General features: G+C 38.6%; 1 protein-coding gene across 6 annotated transcripts in view; it reads right to left on the bottom strand.

The window, feature by feature from the left end:
- NNT (nicotinamide nucleotide transhydrogenase) overlaps positions 1-18,904 on the bottom strand; it is a 91,144-nt gene that overhangs the window by 47,833 nt on the left and 24,407 nt on the right. For all 6 annotated transcript variants that reach the window (XM_027605424.2, XM_027605419.1, XM_027605421.1 and 3 more), the window contains one exon: positions 14,961-15,148. In XM_027605424.2, the coding sequence (XP_027461225.1) occupies positions 14,961-15,148 (188 nt within the window). The remainder of the gene's footprint in view (positions 1-14,960; positions 15,149-18,904) is intronic.

Below are 18,904 nucleotides of genomic sequence, written 5' to 3' on the forward strand. Positions count from 1 at the left end.
AGGACTCCAGGATCATGACCTGAGCCGAAGGCAGTCGCTTAACCAACTGAGCCACCCAGGCGCCCCTCAACTCTGTCTTTACAGAATTTTAGTAAAAACACTATTGACTTTATAAGGGGAAATTAATATAAAATAAAATTTGCACTCTAATAATCTGTTTTTCAATCTACTTGATTGGAATACATATGATTTAAAAGAGAAAAATGAAGATTTGTAGCACATATGGGGAAAAAAAGTTGTAAAGATACAAATGCGTATTTATATAGTACCTCCCTCTTTCTCAAAGCCAACTTTCCACTTCCAAGATAAAGTACAAATCCCATGCCTCCTATTACTGAAGGCCTTCCTGACTGGGTATAAGCACTCTTTCTCCCATTCTCTCTCATTACTGCCCCCACTGGACCTTCTGCTCCCACCAATGCAGGGCTAACTGCCATGTGGTTTGTTGGATAACCTTTTGAGTCTCCATGAAAGAGCAAGAATGAGGAGGTATTTTCCCCCAAAGACAACACTCTGAAGTCCTGGTGGTTTCATCACTTCTCAAAATTCTCTGGAAATACTCCTTTCCTCTACTCTCCCCACTAGAGTCCAACAAAGCCATCTTGAATATTTAAAATTTTACTCAAACATGAGAATTTGGGGATGCAAACAACATACATCTGAGGACTCTCGCGCCCCCCCCCCCCCCGCCCCCACAAAGAAGGTCATGCTGCTGAGCTCTGCAGTAATTTACAGCTATGGATCATACGGTCGCATCCACATAAACTGGCAAATTTAAAGTGCTAATGTGTACTTTCTAGGTGTTTAAGATCATCCCCCTTCCTCTTCTCTAGTCCACAGCCTCTTCTCCATTAACCAACCTCTTCTCCATTAACCAGCCTCTTGTCTGCTACAGCTTTTCCTCACACCTTACTTGTTCTCTCCAGTCCTAGGCTGATATGCCTTAAACTGCATTCTGGATCCAGGTCCACCCCCTTTGACTTCTAACTGCACTGACTTTACCGCCATCAACTTCACAAATTTGATTTGGCTTCTAACTAATTCCTCCTGCCCTAAAAGTTCTGGATTCCTTCTTTCTTCTGACCCAGTGAGAGCTAAGGATCAGTTCCTGGACTATAACCCTACTGACTTTACAAGACCTCATGTGGCCAAAACCATTTAGGCTCCCTAGAAAACACCAGATATATTACTAATTTGTCTTTGATTTTACTCACTCAACCTTCACAAAACAATTATGCAATAGCTGACACAACTTTAAATGCACAGACCACACACACACACATAAACACACTTGCATCTTAACAAAGATAATATGTGTTCTGTCCATACCGTCAGTCTGAAATTTAATCACTTTTGAAAGGGTAGGCTATTCTTTCACACAAAGGAATTTATCTAGTCAAATAACTAGAGGGTGAGTTAAAATTTATTTAAGGAGGGATAATTAGAATACATGAAACTATTATAAGTAAAATGCACACAATGAAATAGTATGTATAGACTGCTGCCATAAGGTAAATAAAAATTTTATATACACATATATGTTTCATATATATTTATATACATACATACATAAAATACTATACTATATAGTTTCTAGTAAATTCTACATTGTGTAATGTTTAACCATAGCAGGATATCTTTGAGTGGTAAGAATATTTTCTTCTTTGTGCTCGTCTTTATCTCCTAAATTTTCTATAAGAGCTAGTTTTATTTTTATAATTTAAAAAAATCAATAAAGGCTACAGGGAATATGATGATGAATATAACAGTGCAGCTGGCTTTAAGCATTCACATGTGGATTAATTTTTTGAAAATTCTAAAAGTGCAGAAATGAAAATTGAAAACAGAAGGGAAAAAATAGAGCCAAAAGAGGAGCAGGGTAGTACATAAAAGTTCCAAATGAGCAAATCCTCAAAAGAATAGCTCAAGAGGAAGAAAGACTAGGAAGGCAATTTCAAAATACTATCTTACCCTGATGGCCTACTAGGATAAAAATGTAATATATGATAAATGTGGCATCACAAAATGGAAGGAACAAAAGGAATAAGATGATCAGTTAGGTATCAGGGGGAAAAAAATCTACCCAAACCTAATATCAGACTTCAAACTAAACTCTAAATTCTATAGACCAGAATGAATTATAAAAGAGAATCAGCCTTTGGGACACCTGGCTGGCTCGATCGGAAGAGCATGCGACTCTTGATCTTGGGGTCATGAGTTCAAGCTCCACGTAGAGATTACTTAACATAAATAAAATTTTTAAAAAGAGAGAGAGAATCAACCCATAAAGAAAAAGAAAAAAGGAAAACCTTGGTGAATATCTCTCTAGTCTTTGAATTAAAAAGTATTTCTTAAATTTAAAGCAATGGGGAAAATGAGAAAAACATCAATGGATTTAAATATGAAATACATATATATTATAGTCCTCAAAAATCAACATGACAAAAAATTAATATAATAAAAAGCTCACAAAAATGTAAATAAAGACAAAACACAAAGATCCTAACACATGAAAAACAAATACAAATGGTCAATTCTAAAAGAAACGGTAACAATCAAATTAAAAAAAAAAAGTTCATCCTCATATGAATCAAAGTTACAAGAACTGAGATACTTTTTTTTGTCTCTCAAAATGAAAGGTCAAAAAATCATAATAATGGGGGCATCTGGCTGGCTCACTCAGTAGAGCATGGGACTCATGATCTTGGGGTTATAAATTCAAGCCCCACATTGGATGTAGAAATGACCTAAAAATAAAATCTTTTAAAAATCATAATAATGTTGAAATGAAACAATTAGCTGGATGATCTATTAATGAGATTATGAACTATGCAAAAGTTTCAGGAAAGCATAATTTACCAACATGTAACAACTGGCCAAAAATGTTGATATCCACTTGTCCAGTAATTCTACTCCTATTCTACTTCTACTTCTAAAAATTGATTAATCCTGGCAAAATAAATGAAGACACACACACTGGAATAACACAGAAAAAAGGTTAGAGCATTATTTTTAATTGACAGAAAGCTGAATTAAGTGAAAAGCCCAACTTTGGGGGAACCATTAAATAAAATGTGGTACATTAACACAAGAAAATTCTACAAAACCATTAAAATATATATACAAAGATTTCTTAAAGACTCATCATGTTACATGAAGGAGAAAACTTATGATATAGTATTAAATGGGAAAAATGAGAAGGATATTATATCCTGATCCATCATGATAAAAATGCATTGAAAAAGGCTAAAATGTTAATGTATTTAACATTTAACTCAGTATTTTTCACTGAGAGATCACAGATGATCTTTATTTCCTACTTTGTACTTTACTGCATTTCCAAAAGTCACATACTATTTTTATAAAAATAATAATAATAATAATAATAAAGTACTCCTGCATAATCACAACCAGTTTCTTCTCTAGGTTGAAGACATAAATTAAGAGTTGTACTAGAAGAGGGGCACCTGGGTGGCTCAGCCAGTTAAAGCATCTCTTTTTTTTTTTTAAAGATTTTATTAATTTAGTTAAAGAGAGAGAGAGACAGCATGAGAGGGGAGAGGGTTAGAGGGAGAAGCAGCTTCCCCACTGAGCAGGGAACCCGACGTGGGACTCGATCCCAGCACTCTGGGATCGTGACCTGAGCCGAAGACAGTTGCTTAACCAACTGAGCCACCCAAGCGCCCTAAAGCATGGGACTCTTGGTTTCAGCTCAGGTCATGATCTCAGGGTTGTGGGATCAAGCCCTGAGTTGGGCTCCACACTCAGCGTGGAGTTTGCTTGTCCCTCTCCCTCTGCTCCTTCCCTACTCACGCACTCGTGTGTTATCTCTCTCTCTCAAATAAATAAATAAAATCTTAAAAAAAAAAAAGTTGTACTAGAAGAATTAAAACAACTTAAAAATGCCATTAGACCAACTATTTTCTTATCAATCGAAAATTGCTGCAGCAAATGAAGCTACTCATTAGGACAGCCTTTCAAAGTTCTTCTAAAACACTTACAGAATGAGACAGAGACCTAACTAAGGATGGACAGCAAACAGGAAGATTTTTACAACATAAAACAAAGAGAAGAATATATCCAATGTTTAATTCAAATCCTTCAAATATAAATCTATACCAGAGACAGTCTGGTATAGATTCTAGATATAAGAATAAAAGATCAAATGATCATATCAGGTGTTTCAAGACATAACTGTAGAAGAAGTCAGAAGAGTTAATTAAAGGGGTGCCTAGGTGGCTCAATCGGTTAACCAGGGTCCTGAGATCGAGCCCCACATCCAGCTCCCCACTCAGCGGGGAGTCTGCTTCTCCCTCTCCCTGTCCTCCACACTCCCCCCACCCCACTCACGCTCTCTCTCGCTTGGTCTCTCTTTCTCTCAAGTAAATAAATAAAATCTTAAAAAAAAAAAAAAGAGTTAATTTAAAAAGACAGATAAGCTTTTTTTTTTTTTTTAAGCAGGCACCACTGGGCTTTTCCCTTTGACTGCCCTTTTCTGTTAATTTTGTAATTTTATCTGTAAAACATGAGGTACGTAAAAAGACCAAAATTGTTACATTTCCTCAAACCACCTCCCCCCAAAACAACTATGACAACAGAAAATACGATAGACTAAAATCAACAAGGAGATAATTTTTTTTTTATGTATTTCCTGGCACAATGCAAACGGTGGGTAAGAGATCTGGCATGATATCCAACTTCATGAAATATTTCTTGGTTCCTTCTGGTTCTTGGACATTACATGCCCTGGTAAGATTATTCTGCTCCCTCCCAGTTGGGGATGTTTATTTCCATATTTTAGCCAAGACAGTGGTAGGACACCATGTAGTCACAGTCATCATTCAAATATTTATTCATTCACCCAACTAATATTTAGTGCCTACCATATGCAGGCTGGATAGGGAAGGAAAATTTTCCCTATAGCTCTGAAGACTAATATTTTAGGACTGAAAGAAGCTACATTCAAAGGTTAGTGAACATTTTTATTATCCAAAATAGCTGAGGTATTTAAAGCAGTCATCTAAAAATTTTCATAGTTGCCTAATTGGTTGGTCACTATTTAGGATGAGTAGGGATGGCATAGATTACGGTAAGTATCCTTGAATCTCTGTGTACATCAGGAATTGACTGTAGGCTGAAAAAATGCCTCACCTGTGCATCATTTCTAGATGGACAGATGTATGGCTGTGATCCATACAAATTCATTCTTAAATATGATTGAATTCACAGTTTAAGAATTCATAGAATTCTTTTCATACTCATGTACTTCCTCATTAAGTGAATGCTAAGATGAAGTTTTAAAAGTATTAAAGTTAGAAACTGGTAGAGGCGCTTGGGTGGCTGAATCAGTTAAGCGTCCGACTCTTGATTTCAGCTTGGGTCATGATCTCAGGGTTGTGAGATTGAGACCCGCAACCAGCTTCATGCTCAGGGAGGAATCTGCTTGAGATTTATTCTCTCCCTCTTCCTCTACCCCTCCCCTTCATGCTCATTCTCTCTCTCCCCACAAAACAAATAAATAAATCTTTAAAAAAAAAAAGAAATTTCTAGAAAAATTACTCATTTCTAAAAACAGCTTTAGGGGCACCTGGCTGCCTCAGTTGGAAGAGCATGTGAGTCTGACTCTTGATCTCAGAGTCATGAGTTCAAGCCCCATGTTGGGTGTAGAGATTACTTAAAAAGAAAAGGAAAAAAAAATAGCTTTAACAAATATGGCTATATAGCAAAAGAATATATCACTGGCCTCTCTGCAAGACTATATTCAAAAAGAGTTATTTAGCTTAAACTAAATACCAATGGGTAGAGATGCACCAGAAAGTTTTACAATACATTATACCCCATTGAATGAATCAGGCCTAATATGATCATCTGAAATAAATAAATTCTCAGACTCTACCTTACTGGGAAAAGAATCAAGCCCTCACAGACAACTTTAATCACACTAAACAAATAAACAAAAAAATTAAGAGGAAACCACTAAAAATATTAAGAACAAGACACCAAGGGGTGCCTGAGTGGCTCAGTCTGTTAAGCATCTGCCTTCAGCTCTGATCATAATCCCTGTTCAGCAGGGAGTCTGCTTTTCCCTCTCCCTCTGCACCCACCTCCACTTGTGCTCTCTCCCTCTCTCTCCCTCTCTCTCAAAAAAATAAATAAAATCTTAAAAAAAAAAACAACACACCAAGATGAAATGGATTTACCACAAAATTTTATAATGATTCTAAAGAACATTTAGCATTATTTACTGGAATTATTCAATAGCATATAATTGGATGGGGAAATTCCTAACTTCCTGGCCTGTAAGGCATCAAATTTGACAAGCTCAAGAACAGTCTTCTGCTTTAACAAGATCATAGTATATTTAACAGTACAGTAGGAAAGAGATTAAAAATACAAATTACAGAATATATTTATCCAAATCAAAATAGATTTTCATGGACAAGCCCTAACAAGACAAGGAGAATTTTTAACGTAATGCAATGCTATACATTTACTCAATGGAAAATACAGCATGTAAAGACATTCTGAACTATAGCATTTATCCATAAAGAAATGTCATTATTAAGAGAACACAATTTTGCACTGAACAGCACCCACTTCGTTCGTCCTCTTGTCACTACTCTGATTTCCATTTTCTCCACACAGTCCAGGAACTTCAGGAAAAATGACCTCAGAAACCACTCCAGATGCAAGCATGGCTGGCCTAAAGGTCATCTCATCACCTTATTAGTGACCGGGTCAGAAATCTAGATGTAAGCCAAGGGGCATCTCATTGCCCTGCCTCCATGAATTGGCTCAGAGATCAGCGCTAACCCAATGGAGGTCAATAAGAACAAGGGAAAGTTTGCTCAGAAACTTCTGAAAAAGAAGTTTCCTTGCTCTTCAAGATGGAACCATTGGAACTGACCTGTCTTATCCTCTGGATGTTGTGTTGGGCACACCAGAGGCCCCAAAGTGCCACTGACCTCTAGCACTGAGGATGAGGCCAACTCAAAGAGCAGGGCAAGGGAAGAGAATACAGGAGCACAACCAGAGCCCCCTGATGTCCACACACTTATGACTGGACTTCCTTCAGATGCATAACCCAGGGAATCTCCATTCTTAAGGCAGAATGTGCTGGAATTTCTGCTGTTGGCAGCCAAAGTCATCCTAATTGATTTACACATCAAAGGCTCTTTTGGAATTTCAAAATCACAGATGGGAATAAAGCACTGGGTCTTAAGCTATAAAAATGCTACAGAGAAGGACAAAAGGTTTTTTTTATACACGTGTGTATACCTATGAGAAAAAGTTAATTGATTATGTAATACACAGGAAGTGGCAAGAAACTGCTGAATATTTGATCCACTGATCTATCATCTACTGGGTCTGTGATTTAGCCAGCCTTACGGTGCATGGAGAAATATACTGATTCAACCCCTCCATCTATGTTATCACTGGTTAAGCTTTACACACAGTTGCATTCACGAACAGAGATTCTGATCCAAGCTTAAAGAGTCAAGCAGAGTACTTTATACGTGAGTTCTATCCAATTAAACTAGAGAAAAATGTTCTCTGCACAATTATTTGTATAAGGAACCAGAGAGAAAGGCCCGCAAAACCTTGGCTTTTACAAATTGAATACCGTGAGATATTTCTAAATGTAATACTTACGAAATATGATTAGTCAACAGCATATTTTAGCAAATTAGAGAAATCCCTAAAGATCTGTTTAAAGAAAAAAACTAAAAACAAGCTTTTACCTAATTATCAAAGGACACATTTATAAAAATTTTTAAGGATTATCTTAATAATTCACCTCTCATAGCTGCAAAATTCTGTATAAATAAAAATCAAAATTAGTCAAGATTTTACCATGGCTCCAAAAGCAATGGGAATTCTTAAAAAACCAAAACAGTCTACCATATTTAAATAGTAACACAAACGTACAATATTCTTTTTTTTAAAGATTTTATTTATTTATTTGTCAGCGATAGAGAGAGAGCACAAGCAGGGGGGAGCAACAGGCAGAGGGAGAAGCAGGCTCCCCACTGAGCAAGGAGCCCGATGTGGGACTCGATCCCAGAACCCTGGGATCATGACCCGAGCCAAAGGCAGACACTTAACTGACGGTGCTACACAGGTGTCCCAGAAACATATAATATTCTTATACAAATTATAACATTCTTTGTGTTCCCTCCAACACGTTTAGATGTACCTTTGCTACCAAAATGCCTTAAAAATTGAAGCAGTGAATATTTATTACACATTCTGATTTTACTAGTTTTATAAAATAATTAAAAGATTATTTTTAAAAATAGAAATAATACTGTTTATTTCCCAGGTTATTCAACTTAGGTCAGAATGAGATTAATTGACAAAAGAGCCTTATTGAAATGCATTATCTTCAGAAAAGTCAGTTTTTCAGGGACCGTCTTAGACATTCCATACAGTTCTTGAGAAGGTCTGAACTTCCTATTAAAAAAATCAAGGGTGGCTTAGTTGGTTCAGTATCTGAATCTTGATTTCGGCTCTGGTCATGAGGCTGAACCCCAAGTTGGGCTCCACGCTCAGCGAGGGATCTGCTTGAGATTCTCATTCCCTCTCCCTCTACCCCTCCCCCAGCTCGTGCACCCGAGCGCATGCTCGTTCTCTCTCTCTCAAATAAATAAATAAATAAAATCTTAAAAAATAAAATAATAAGACTAGGCATCACCAATGGCAGAAAAAAGAATGATGCTAATGCTCTGTATGTCAGGCCCTACATGGCATTTTTTTCTTCATCTATTCAATGAAACAGCTCTGTGACATAAAAATGTTACCCTGTTTTCAGAGATGAGGAACCAGAGGTTCAGAGAGATCTATCAGCTATTAGGCAATGGAACTAGAATCTGAATCTACTCTATCTGGCTCTAAATCCAAGATCGGATCCCCAGTGAATGGATTAAACATAAGCAGATAAAATTACAAGGTGAGAAAAAGGAAAAAGCTATTAGCTGTTCACCAAAATCCATGTTTGTTTTGGGCTGAATTGTGTCCCCAGAAAATTCATATGTTGAAGCCTTAACCCTTAGTACCTTAAAATATGACCATATTTGGAGATATGGCTATTAAGGAGGTGATTAAGTTAAAATGAGGCTATTAGGCTGGGCGCTAATCCAGTCTGATTGATAGACTTAAAGTAAGAGAAAATGTGGATACAAAAAGAGACCAAGACCATGCGAGGACATAGCAAGAAGAGAACCATCTACAAGCCAAGGAGAGGACTCAGAAGAAACTAAACCTGCCTATACCTTGACCTGGGACCACCACCCTCCAGACTGTGAGAAAATAAACTTCTGTTGTTTAAGCTGGGATTTTGTTATGGCAGCCTTAGCAAACTAATCCAATGTTCTGTTATTCCTGGGCACAAGGCCAGGCAACAATTCCCAGCTTCCCTCACAGGTTTGGCCATGTCTTAGCTAAAGTCTTAGCTAAAGAAATGTGAGCAGGAGTGGTATGTGCCATTTCTAGACATTCCATGCACATTCTTCTATGTCCCTATCCCTTCCGACTGGCTGGAGGAGAGACCAGGCCTAGAGTGCCCTTCAGAGCCTCATAATGGCGACGGGAACATTGTCCTACCTGAATCCCCAGAGGACCACGTGAAGGAGAGTTGTCCATCAGTGTGTCAATCACGAATTACTGTTAACTGAGTAAGAAGTACATTTCCGTAACATCTGAGCTTTTGCGTTGCTTTCTTAGAGCAGCTAGACCACCTCGACACTGAGGCACAAGAAAGTATGGGGAAAGCGGAAAGAAGGAAAATACAGAAATGCATGTGGTGGGCCGCACTAGCTGCAAGCAGTAACTCCATCCGTCCGGGGCTCTTCCCCAGAGATGGCCTCAGCCTCCTGATCCTTTTCAACTCAGGGACTGCCAGGGACAGGAACACAATGCTTCCAATCTTGCAACATACTTTTGGAGAAATAACAGACCAAACCAGAATATAATTCTGTGCCATAAATTTTCTTAGCAGAACATTTGTTAAATCTGGCCCAATAACTCACTAAGTGTGTTCAAACACACTCTCAGAAGTCATGTCTGATAAATGGTAATGGAACACTCCCCCATCTTGGCATCTTCCTCCTGATGACAAGTTGCCCTGTTTGTGCTGAAAGCTACCAAGAGGTGTGTAGACAGCCTGTGGTTACCAACCCTTGATGTTGCAACATTTAAGTGTTTCTCTCTGTCCTTCAAAACTCTCAAAACAAATGAAACTTTGTGGAAGTCATTACAAAATTCCATACAGCCATATGATACATTTAAGGGAGGGGAGGATGACCGATGAATTAGATTAGTCAATAAAACATAATAAGTAATAAAAAAAAGTTAGAAATGACTGATCTATAGATCATCATGCTTACAGAGAAGGAAAACCAATCTTCTCTGAATAAACTTTGACTTTAGGTAAAAACTCTGTAGAGGCATCAAAACAATATTATCTTTGTGGGGTTTCACAAATGGAGAGTATATCACTGTATCAGTTATTCTCTTTCCTGAAAGAACAAGTTTGAACATTACTGTGAAAAAGTATTCTTGTGTGCCATATTTCTACTCTTTGGGATAGATAGATTTCAAAAAGACAAGTAATGTCAGATGGAGAGCCAATGCTGATTTTCCAGGCGATGGCAAAATCTCTCCAGTTTGGTGTCATATGCATATGGCCTTTTTGCATATCTGGGAAAAGAGCCCCTCCCAATTCTCCAGAGTCATGTAGAATTATCACAAGGGTCCTTTATAGGGTATATTCTACAGACCTTATCTAGTATAGATAAAAAGTACTGTTACCATAATCTGGATTGTATCTAAAAAGAGGTCCAAGTATATATGGCCTAAGATATTATAATTTATAATCAAGCAATGAGTATCTTCCTTCCTGACTGATAGACACTTTCTAACTCCTGGACAGACCTGCTACTACTTCCTAATTCTATCTCCTGAGAGGCCTAGCTAACCACCTCAAATTGCAGACTTGGCAAGTATCCTGGTTCTGAAAATTTAAGAAAGCTAGGTTCCCAGTCTTAAGTTAGCCTCTGCAGTGTTCCTATCCAACAGAGTGTTCTCCCTCTCATTCCTTGGACAGCACTGGAAAAATAAGACTATAACAACGAAGACCTAAGGAAGGCACCCAGAATTATACAATGCCCTATGGTACAGACCCACTATGATAGAAAAAAGCCCAACACTTGTGCTGCATGCCCAAGGAGACAGGACCACTACCAGGCAGTAAGCCCGGGAACATGGGAATCCCAGGCACGGGCAGTGCCGTGAATGCAGGAATAAGAATGTTTATGGCTGAGTAGGAGAGAGCAGAAACTATGGAGGAAGTGGTAACTGGGTTAAGCAAGATTTCAAAAGGCAAGGAAGGGCAGGGATAGCATTCCAAAGAGAAGGAACAGTATGTGCAAAGGCCTGAAAGTCCTTGGCCTATCTGAAAAGATAATAGCAGCCAGCATGACTGAAATCAGGCCCAGAGAGTAAGAAATCAGTTTAACATGAGCCCAAAGGCTAAATCAGAACTAGAAACTAAAAGGCAACCAATACCTCACCAAGGAGCCTAAACTTTATAGCATGGCACGTGGGGATTGTGACCCAAGCCTAATCACTTTAGGTGACTCTATCCAATGACGCTGGGAACCCAAGCAGTCCAAGTCACTGCCATCATTGCTAAACAAAATCCCAGGCTCTCCAGGAGCTATGGTTCAACTACAAAATAAGGGCAAGACCTGAGTAGGGGAAGGGGTGGGGCAGGAAAGCTGGAGGAGCCTATGAGGCTTACAAGTTTGTAGTGAGGCAGTCATCAGGAAGGTTTTAAATGGAGAAGGCTGTTTCTGTCAGAGTAGATTTAGCATGTGCACCACAGTACTCATGATTCTTCCTGGAATTTAGGTGAAATATGCCTAACACAGAGGCAGTGCTAAACCACTAGGATTCCTCCTCACCCCACCCCATCCCTCCCTAACTTACCGATCCAATTTTCAACCTGATTCAGTCTGTTCCTGATTAAATACTCCAAGTTCATGTAAAGTCTCCCTAAAAAGGTTCCAGAACAATAGAGATGCTGAAAAATCTCGAGTTTCAAAAAATTTAGGAGAAAAGATTATGAGCACAGCCTGAACATGACCAGAGGGCAGGACCGCCTTACTTTTTTAATAGTAGCCCCAAAGGGCAAAGAGCCAGACAGGAAAGTTGGGGAGTCTTCCCATGTGTGTAGAGCACCACAAAACAGGACTGTCAGCCCTGTCCTGAAGCTACCTACATTAAGTGACACTCGAGCCTTTAGCCCTTCACCCACCCCAATCCAGGGAGTCCAGATGACGGCCCAAGTATGTGGTACAAAATACCAGCAAAATAATTAGCAAGCTCAAGGAATATTTCATTCCACATACAATCTACATAAATACAATGTTATTGTTCTTTCAAGCCCAAGGACTGAGTGCAGCTTGGAGGAACAAAAATGTGTTCCTGAGTGCAGCTTGGAGGAACAAAAATTTGCCAACTCCATAAGGTTGCTACCCAAAGCGAGCTAACTGCCCATGTCCCCCTGTCAGTGTCCTTATCCCCAGCCGGTCTTCCGTGCAGCCTTCCCAGCACCTGTGTCCCAGTAAGTGAGCTTGGACGGCTTCTGACATTTGACTTAATCCCCTTTGGAACCACTCAAGGAAAACTTGAGAACAGCTTCTGTTCCAAGAGTCTTTCAGGAGCTCAACACACCACCAGGTGACGCAGGCAAAGGCTCAGGACATAAAACAGTCAAGGTACAATGCTGAGGACAGTTTTTCAAAGGGCATTTGTGCCTTTATAGAATCTTTTCATCTTTTTATTTAAATGCTCACACTTCCAGGTCTCAGTCCCCCAGGAATACGTAACATCTTTAGAAAGATCACCTTCTTCCTTATAATATTCTCATTAACTTTTCCTTTTTTTTTTTTTTTGTTTTAAAAAAAAAGTAATGGAAAGACCAGCCCTCTGAGTGCCTCCTCTGGGCCAGTCCACTGGTCAGGGCCTTCCTCTAACTTGAACATACTCTGAACAGATCACAGCTTCAGAAAAGAGAAAATAGGAGAGGCTCGGTGGAACAGATTAACAAAATGTCTTTAATAAATCCTCTTTAAGACTATTACACAATTTGACCTTTTACTAAAGTACACTTACTATAAAGTCCTGATTTAAAAAATAAGATATTATTGGGGGGAGTAGGCCCTAAAAGTCAGTGTGCATTTTATATAAGAAGTCTTGAGCTGTACCACTTACTTTAGGCTGTATCATCAAATAATAATTCTATATACTACGTCCAAATTATCCTATGTCCAATAAGAGCATGACCTGACTAAAACTAGCTTCCCCTCCAGATCATTTACTCCAGGAGGAAATGTTTTAGCACCCTCTACTGGCCACTTGTTATATCTAGTCAGCTCATAACCTCTCCCCAAGGTGCAGCTAACTTCCAAAGTTGGTGGTGGCTACAACAAAGGCCGCCCCATCTCTCCTTCAAAGCCACCTGTGCAACAGCTGGGCCACAAACCACTGTCACAAAAGGAAAGGACAAAATCCTTAAGTGCTCTCCTGCCACTGCTTATTCATGAGTCCTATCAGAGCTGGCAGATTTCACCAACACCACCATGAGCCCCTGGCTTGCCTGATCCGCATCCACCTCCAGTAACCGACCCTGCCTCATTTCTACATTCACAGATTCTTCTATGGGCTAAGCCTATATCACCAGCCCATCCAGTCTGCTTCATCTCGCCAGCTCTGGTGGGATGTGGGTGTCTGGAGAAACCAGCTCACCTATCTGGTATCACCCAGGTAAACAGAGGACAGACACCCAGGTAAACAGGGGACATATTTTCCCCCAAGCTCATAGATGTGATGTCAATCAACTTCCTGCCCTTGCATGTAGATTATTCAGACAGGGGGTTGGGGGAAGATGCCAGAAGAGAACTTCTCCTCTCCCATGACTTCATGACAAAGCAACTTCTAATTTTCCACTGTCCCCTAGAGAAAGCTCCTTTAGTAGGATCTAACACAAGCAACCATTAACCCTGTAAGCTCTCATTGTCTGACCCACTTCCTTTCAGAAAGGAAAACAGTAGAGTCAGCATGGTATTCACCATTCAATAACAGAAGGGAAGGGAGAAGAGGAGGGGTTAAGAATATAAAAGGTGGAGCGTTTCTTCACTCCCAAATCTTGCTAGATCAAGCTACTGTTTACTGATTAATAAGTGCTTACTGGTTTGGTATCAATCATCTATTGAGTGAAAAAGATTTTTAAAAGAGGATGTGGTAAAGGACTGAAAAGTAATTCCTGCCATCAAAGAGCTTGAAATTTGGTTGCAAAGACCAAACATGCTAAAGGAAATCATTAAAAAAGTGATAAAGTGTCATATCCTTTAGTAAAAAACATATACCAGAAATTCCACAAATACACACACACACACACACATACACCCAAGTCCCCTTCTCTTTCTCTCTCATGTATGGAAAAATGATTAAAATATTAATAATCGTCATCCCTGTGGCAATTTCAAGTCTGTACTTTTTTTCTTCATATTTTTCAGTACTGTTTGAATGACCTATAATAAGAATGTAGTATCTTAACAAAGAGAACAGAAATAAATTAAAAACCAATTTATCAATGATATAAACAAAGGAAATTGCTTACGAATATAATATGGTATATAGAATATGACCTATGAACATGGTTACATAAAACTATATGGAAAAAAGACTGGAAGAAAACAGATCCCACTATTAATGATCATTTTTATCTAGGGGCTACCGTGATTTTTGTCCTTTCTGCCTTTCATGTGCTTTCTTATTTTCTAGAAAATAAATCAATCTTTACTTAAAGAAATTCAAATGTTAAACAACTTTCACTCTCATTCTAAAATATCATTAGTCAAAGTGCTTTCCTGATAAGCGTGGGCTTAAGGACATACCTGGAATAAGTGCTGTGCTGATGAGGATATCCACCTCCTTGCACTGTTGAGCAAAGAGTTTCATTTCAGCTACGATGAACTCTTTGGACATCTCCTTCGCATACCCTCCTTGTCCCTCACCAGATTCCTTCAAGTCCACCTCCAAGGGCTCAGCACCAAGAGACTTGAACTGCTCCAAAGCTGCAGCTCTGGTAATTATTGAAGGGAAAGCAGTGGTTATTTTAGGCCCTTAATAGAAATCAGGATCATCTTTTACATATACATTTTTGGGGGTTTTGGGGGTTTAAGTTTTTATTTAAATTCCAGTTAGTTAACATACCGTGCAATATTAGTTTCAGATGTACAATATAGTGAAGCAACACTTCCATACAACACCTGGTGCTCACCACAGCAGGTGCACTCCTTAATCCCTAACATCTGTTTCACCCATTTCCCACCCCCGCACATCCCTTCTGGTAACCAGTTTACTCTCTATAGTTAAAAGTCTGTTAGTTGGTTTGCCTCTCTTTTTTTTTCCCTTTGCTTGGTTGTTTTGTTTCTTAAATTCCACATATGAGTGAAATCATATGGTATTTGTCTTTCTCTGACTTATATCACTTAGCATTAGACTCTCTAGCTCTATCCATGTCGTTGCAAATGGCAAGATTTCATGCTTTTTTATGGCTGAACAATATTCCATTGTATACATATATATGTGTGTGTGTATATGTATATGTATACACACACATACACACACACACACACACACACACACACACACCACATCCATTCGTTTATCCATTCGTTAGTCAATGGGCACTTGGGTTATTTCCATAATTTGGCTATTGTAGATAATGTTGCTATAAACATTGGGGTGCATGTATCCCTTTGAATTAGTATTTTTGAAAAAAAAAGAATTAGTATTTTTGTATTCTCTGGGTAAATACTTAGTAGTGCAATTGCTAGATCGTAGGGTAACTCTATTTTCAACCTTTTGAGGAACCTCCATACTGCTCTCCACAGTGGCTGCACCAATTTGCATTCCCACCAACAGTGCAAGAGGGTTTCTTTCTCCACATCTTCACCAACACCTATTGTTTCTTGTGTTGTTGATTTTAGCCCTTCTGACAGGTGTGAGGTGAAATCTCATTATAGTTTTGATTTGCATTTCCCTCATGATCAGTGCTGTTGAGCATCTATTCATGTGTCTGTTGGCCATCTGTATGTCTTCTTTGGAAAAATGTCTATTCATGTCTTCTGCCCATTTTTTAATCGGATTGTTTGTTTTTTGGGTGTTGAGTTTTAAGAAGAGCAAACTGTATACATGCAAACTGGAGATTTTCTTTTGATGTCTCTGACTGGACTATTTCAGTTATTTCCAAAAGTATGTGCCACTTCTATGAAATTTTTTTTTCTGGAAGGATAAAAATTATAGGGAATTCCAACTTCTACTTACTTCAGTTACAAAAGGAATTTCACTACTGATAACTCCAACAATCAATTCGTTTCTTGGGGCCCCACTGTCAATGACGACGTGAACCCTGACCTACATTAAGACTTGACCTCAGGGGTGCCTGGGTGGCTCAGTTGTTAAGCATCTGCCTTCAACTCAGGTCCTGATCCCAGGACGCTGGGATCGAGCCTGGCATCGGGCTCCCTGCTCACGGGAGGCCTGCTTCTCCCTCTCCCACTCCCCCTGCTTGTGTTCCCTCTCTCAAGGTAACCCTGTCAAATTAATAAATAAAATCTTAAAAAAAAAAAACTTAACCTCATTCAAATCACTCAGGTTGAGGTTTTCATTTGTAAATGTTCTGACTTCTGGGGATTTCTCTCTTATGAATGACTCTTAGACATATTTTAACAAAGTGATTTTTGTCCCGAGTCCTCATTAAATTGTCTTTGAAAAAAGCAACCTATAAAAAGTATAAAGAGCCAACAAATTTAAATTATGTAAAAATACATTCAGTTTGAAAAAAATAAACACTTAGGGTGCCTGGGTGGCTCAGGTCATGATCTCCAGGTCCTGGGATTGAGCCCACATCAGGCTCCCTGCTCAGCAGGAAGTATGCTTCTCCCTCTGCTCCTCCCCCTGTTTGTGCTCTCTTTCTCTCTCTCTCTGAATGAATAAATAAAAAATCTTAAAAATAAAAAAAATAAATAAATAAACACTAGCTGTGCACCGTGTACTGGCTGGAAAACCAGAGCCAACAAAGATCTCTGCTCTGTGGTGGACGGTGTGTTTAACTTGCCAACATCCATCCCACTACAGTGAGTCCCCAACTTCCCTGAAGACGATTACTTCAGGTGCTTGTTAAAACTTCAAATTCGCAGGCCTCTCCCCAGGGGCCAGCAGAGAGACCAGAAGCTTATTTTTAGCAAGAGCAGCAGGTAATTCTGGCCATCAGGGAAGTTGGGGAAACTGTGGTCTTCTCCTATCAGTCCCGAGCATCCGTCAGGGTCAGAGAGTGGACCCAAAGCGTGGGACAGGATTGAGCAAGAGGTCCTCACCCTTTCTGCTGGCTGGAACAAGGAAACTTCTAGCCCAGATTGCCTGCGGAGGCCAACTTGTGACTCAGGGGAATGAGCCAAAGCTGAAGACAACAGAAAGGACAGAAAGAACCTGGTCCTAGGAGGGCCCCAATGCGCTACTGACGTGAGTGTGAAAAAGGGAGCCCTTCCCATGAATTTTCATTTAGGACAGCTAAAACATTTTCTCAGAGTTTAAGCCAGTTTGAGTTATTTTCTATTCCTTACAGCCAAAGGATACTGCTATTTACAAAGTTTTGGAAATGTGTACTATTTTTAACGAAATAAGATAACTTTAAAATGAGATAACTTTAAAATGACATAAAAAATAAAATAAATAAAATAAAATGATGTGTGTGTGTGTGTGTGTGTGAGTGGTCACAATTTTGATCAAAAGGTATCTACATAAATATCCATAAGAAATGACGCCTTCATTAGCAATTATATCTAGCTGGGAGAATTATAAAAGGTATTTTTATTTTCTTCCTTAATGTTTCTCTGTATTTTTCAATAACGACTATTCATAATTGGAACCATAAATGCTATTTTGGAATCTTTGCCTTCAAAATAATTATCATTTAAAACTATTATAATGTATCAAAATGTAAGACCTGAATATTTTTTACCTCAAAATTCCACTTCTAGGAATTTATCCTAAGGAAATAATGAAATCTCTCCAAATACATATGTTCTTACATAGACAATATATGCAGCATTGTTTATATACAGTAAAAATGTCCATTTATAGAGGACTAATTAAATAGGTCACTGAACTTCCACACAGCGGAATCCTGTGCAGCCATTAAGTATATTTGTAGGTAAGTAAAGATCTTCACGATCTACTGTTAAGTAAAAAAAGGCCAGTTAAATAATACTATTAGTAAAATTATCTTTTTAATTAACGTGTAGAAAAGGGAACATATACTAAGATGTTAATAGTTCTCTCCAGAGAATAGACTATTTTATTTTCACTTTTTGTACTTTTCTGAATTGGGGGAATAAGCATGTATTATATTTATGATAAGAAAAGAAACCGAATGTTATAAAATTGATTATATTTCTTTATAGTATGTAAAGTAGGGCTAATTATGCCTACATCATAGAGTTTTGTAAAGAACAAAGAAAGCGTATAGCATAATGCCTAGAAGAGAGCAAGCGTTAGTACGGGTGTCCAAAGAAAACTACAGCTCCTGACCTGCCAATTGTTTTTGTAAATAAAGCTTTATTGGAACACACACATACACACACACACACACACACACACAAAGAAAGATTAAAAAAAGTAAAGCTCTTATATTTCTAAACTTCTCAATACAGGCAATCGGTAGGATGCTCACTCTTGTTACAAAGGGAATCTCTTGGTTATTGTTCGAAAAAATTTAAAAATCACACCCCTTTAATATCACTGGGCAATGAGTTGTCCTTAAGTTTTTAGGATG

This window comes from Zalophus californianus, chromosome 5, assembly GCF_009762305.2.
Source record: "Zalophus californianus isolate mZalCal1 chromosome 5, mZalCal1.pri.v2, whole genome shotgun sequence".
Taxonomy (NCBI): Eukaryota; Metazoa; Chordata; class Mammalia; order Carnivora; family Otariidae; genus Zalophus; species Zalophus californianus.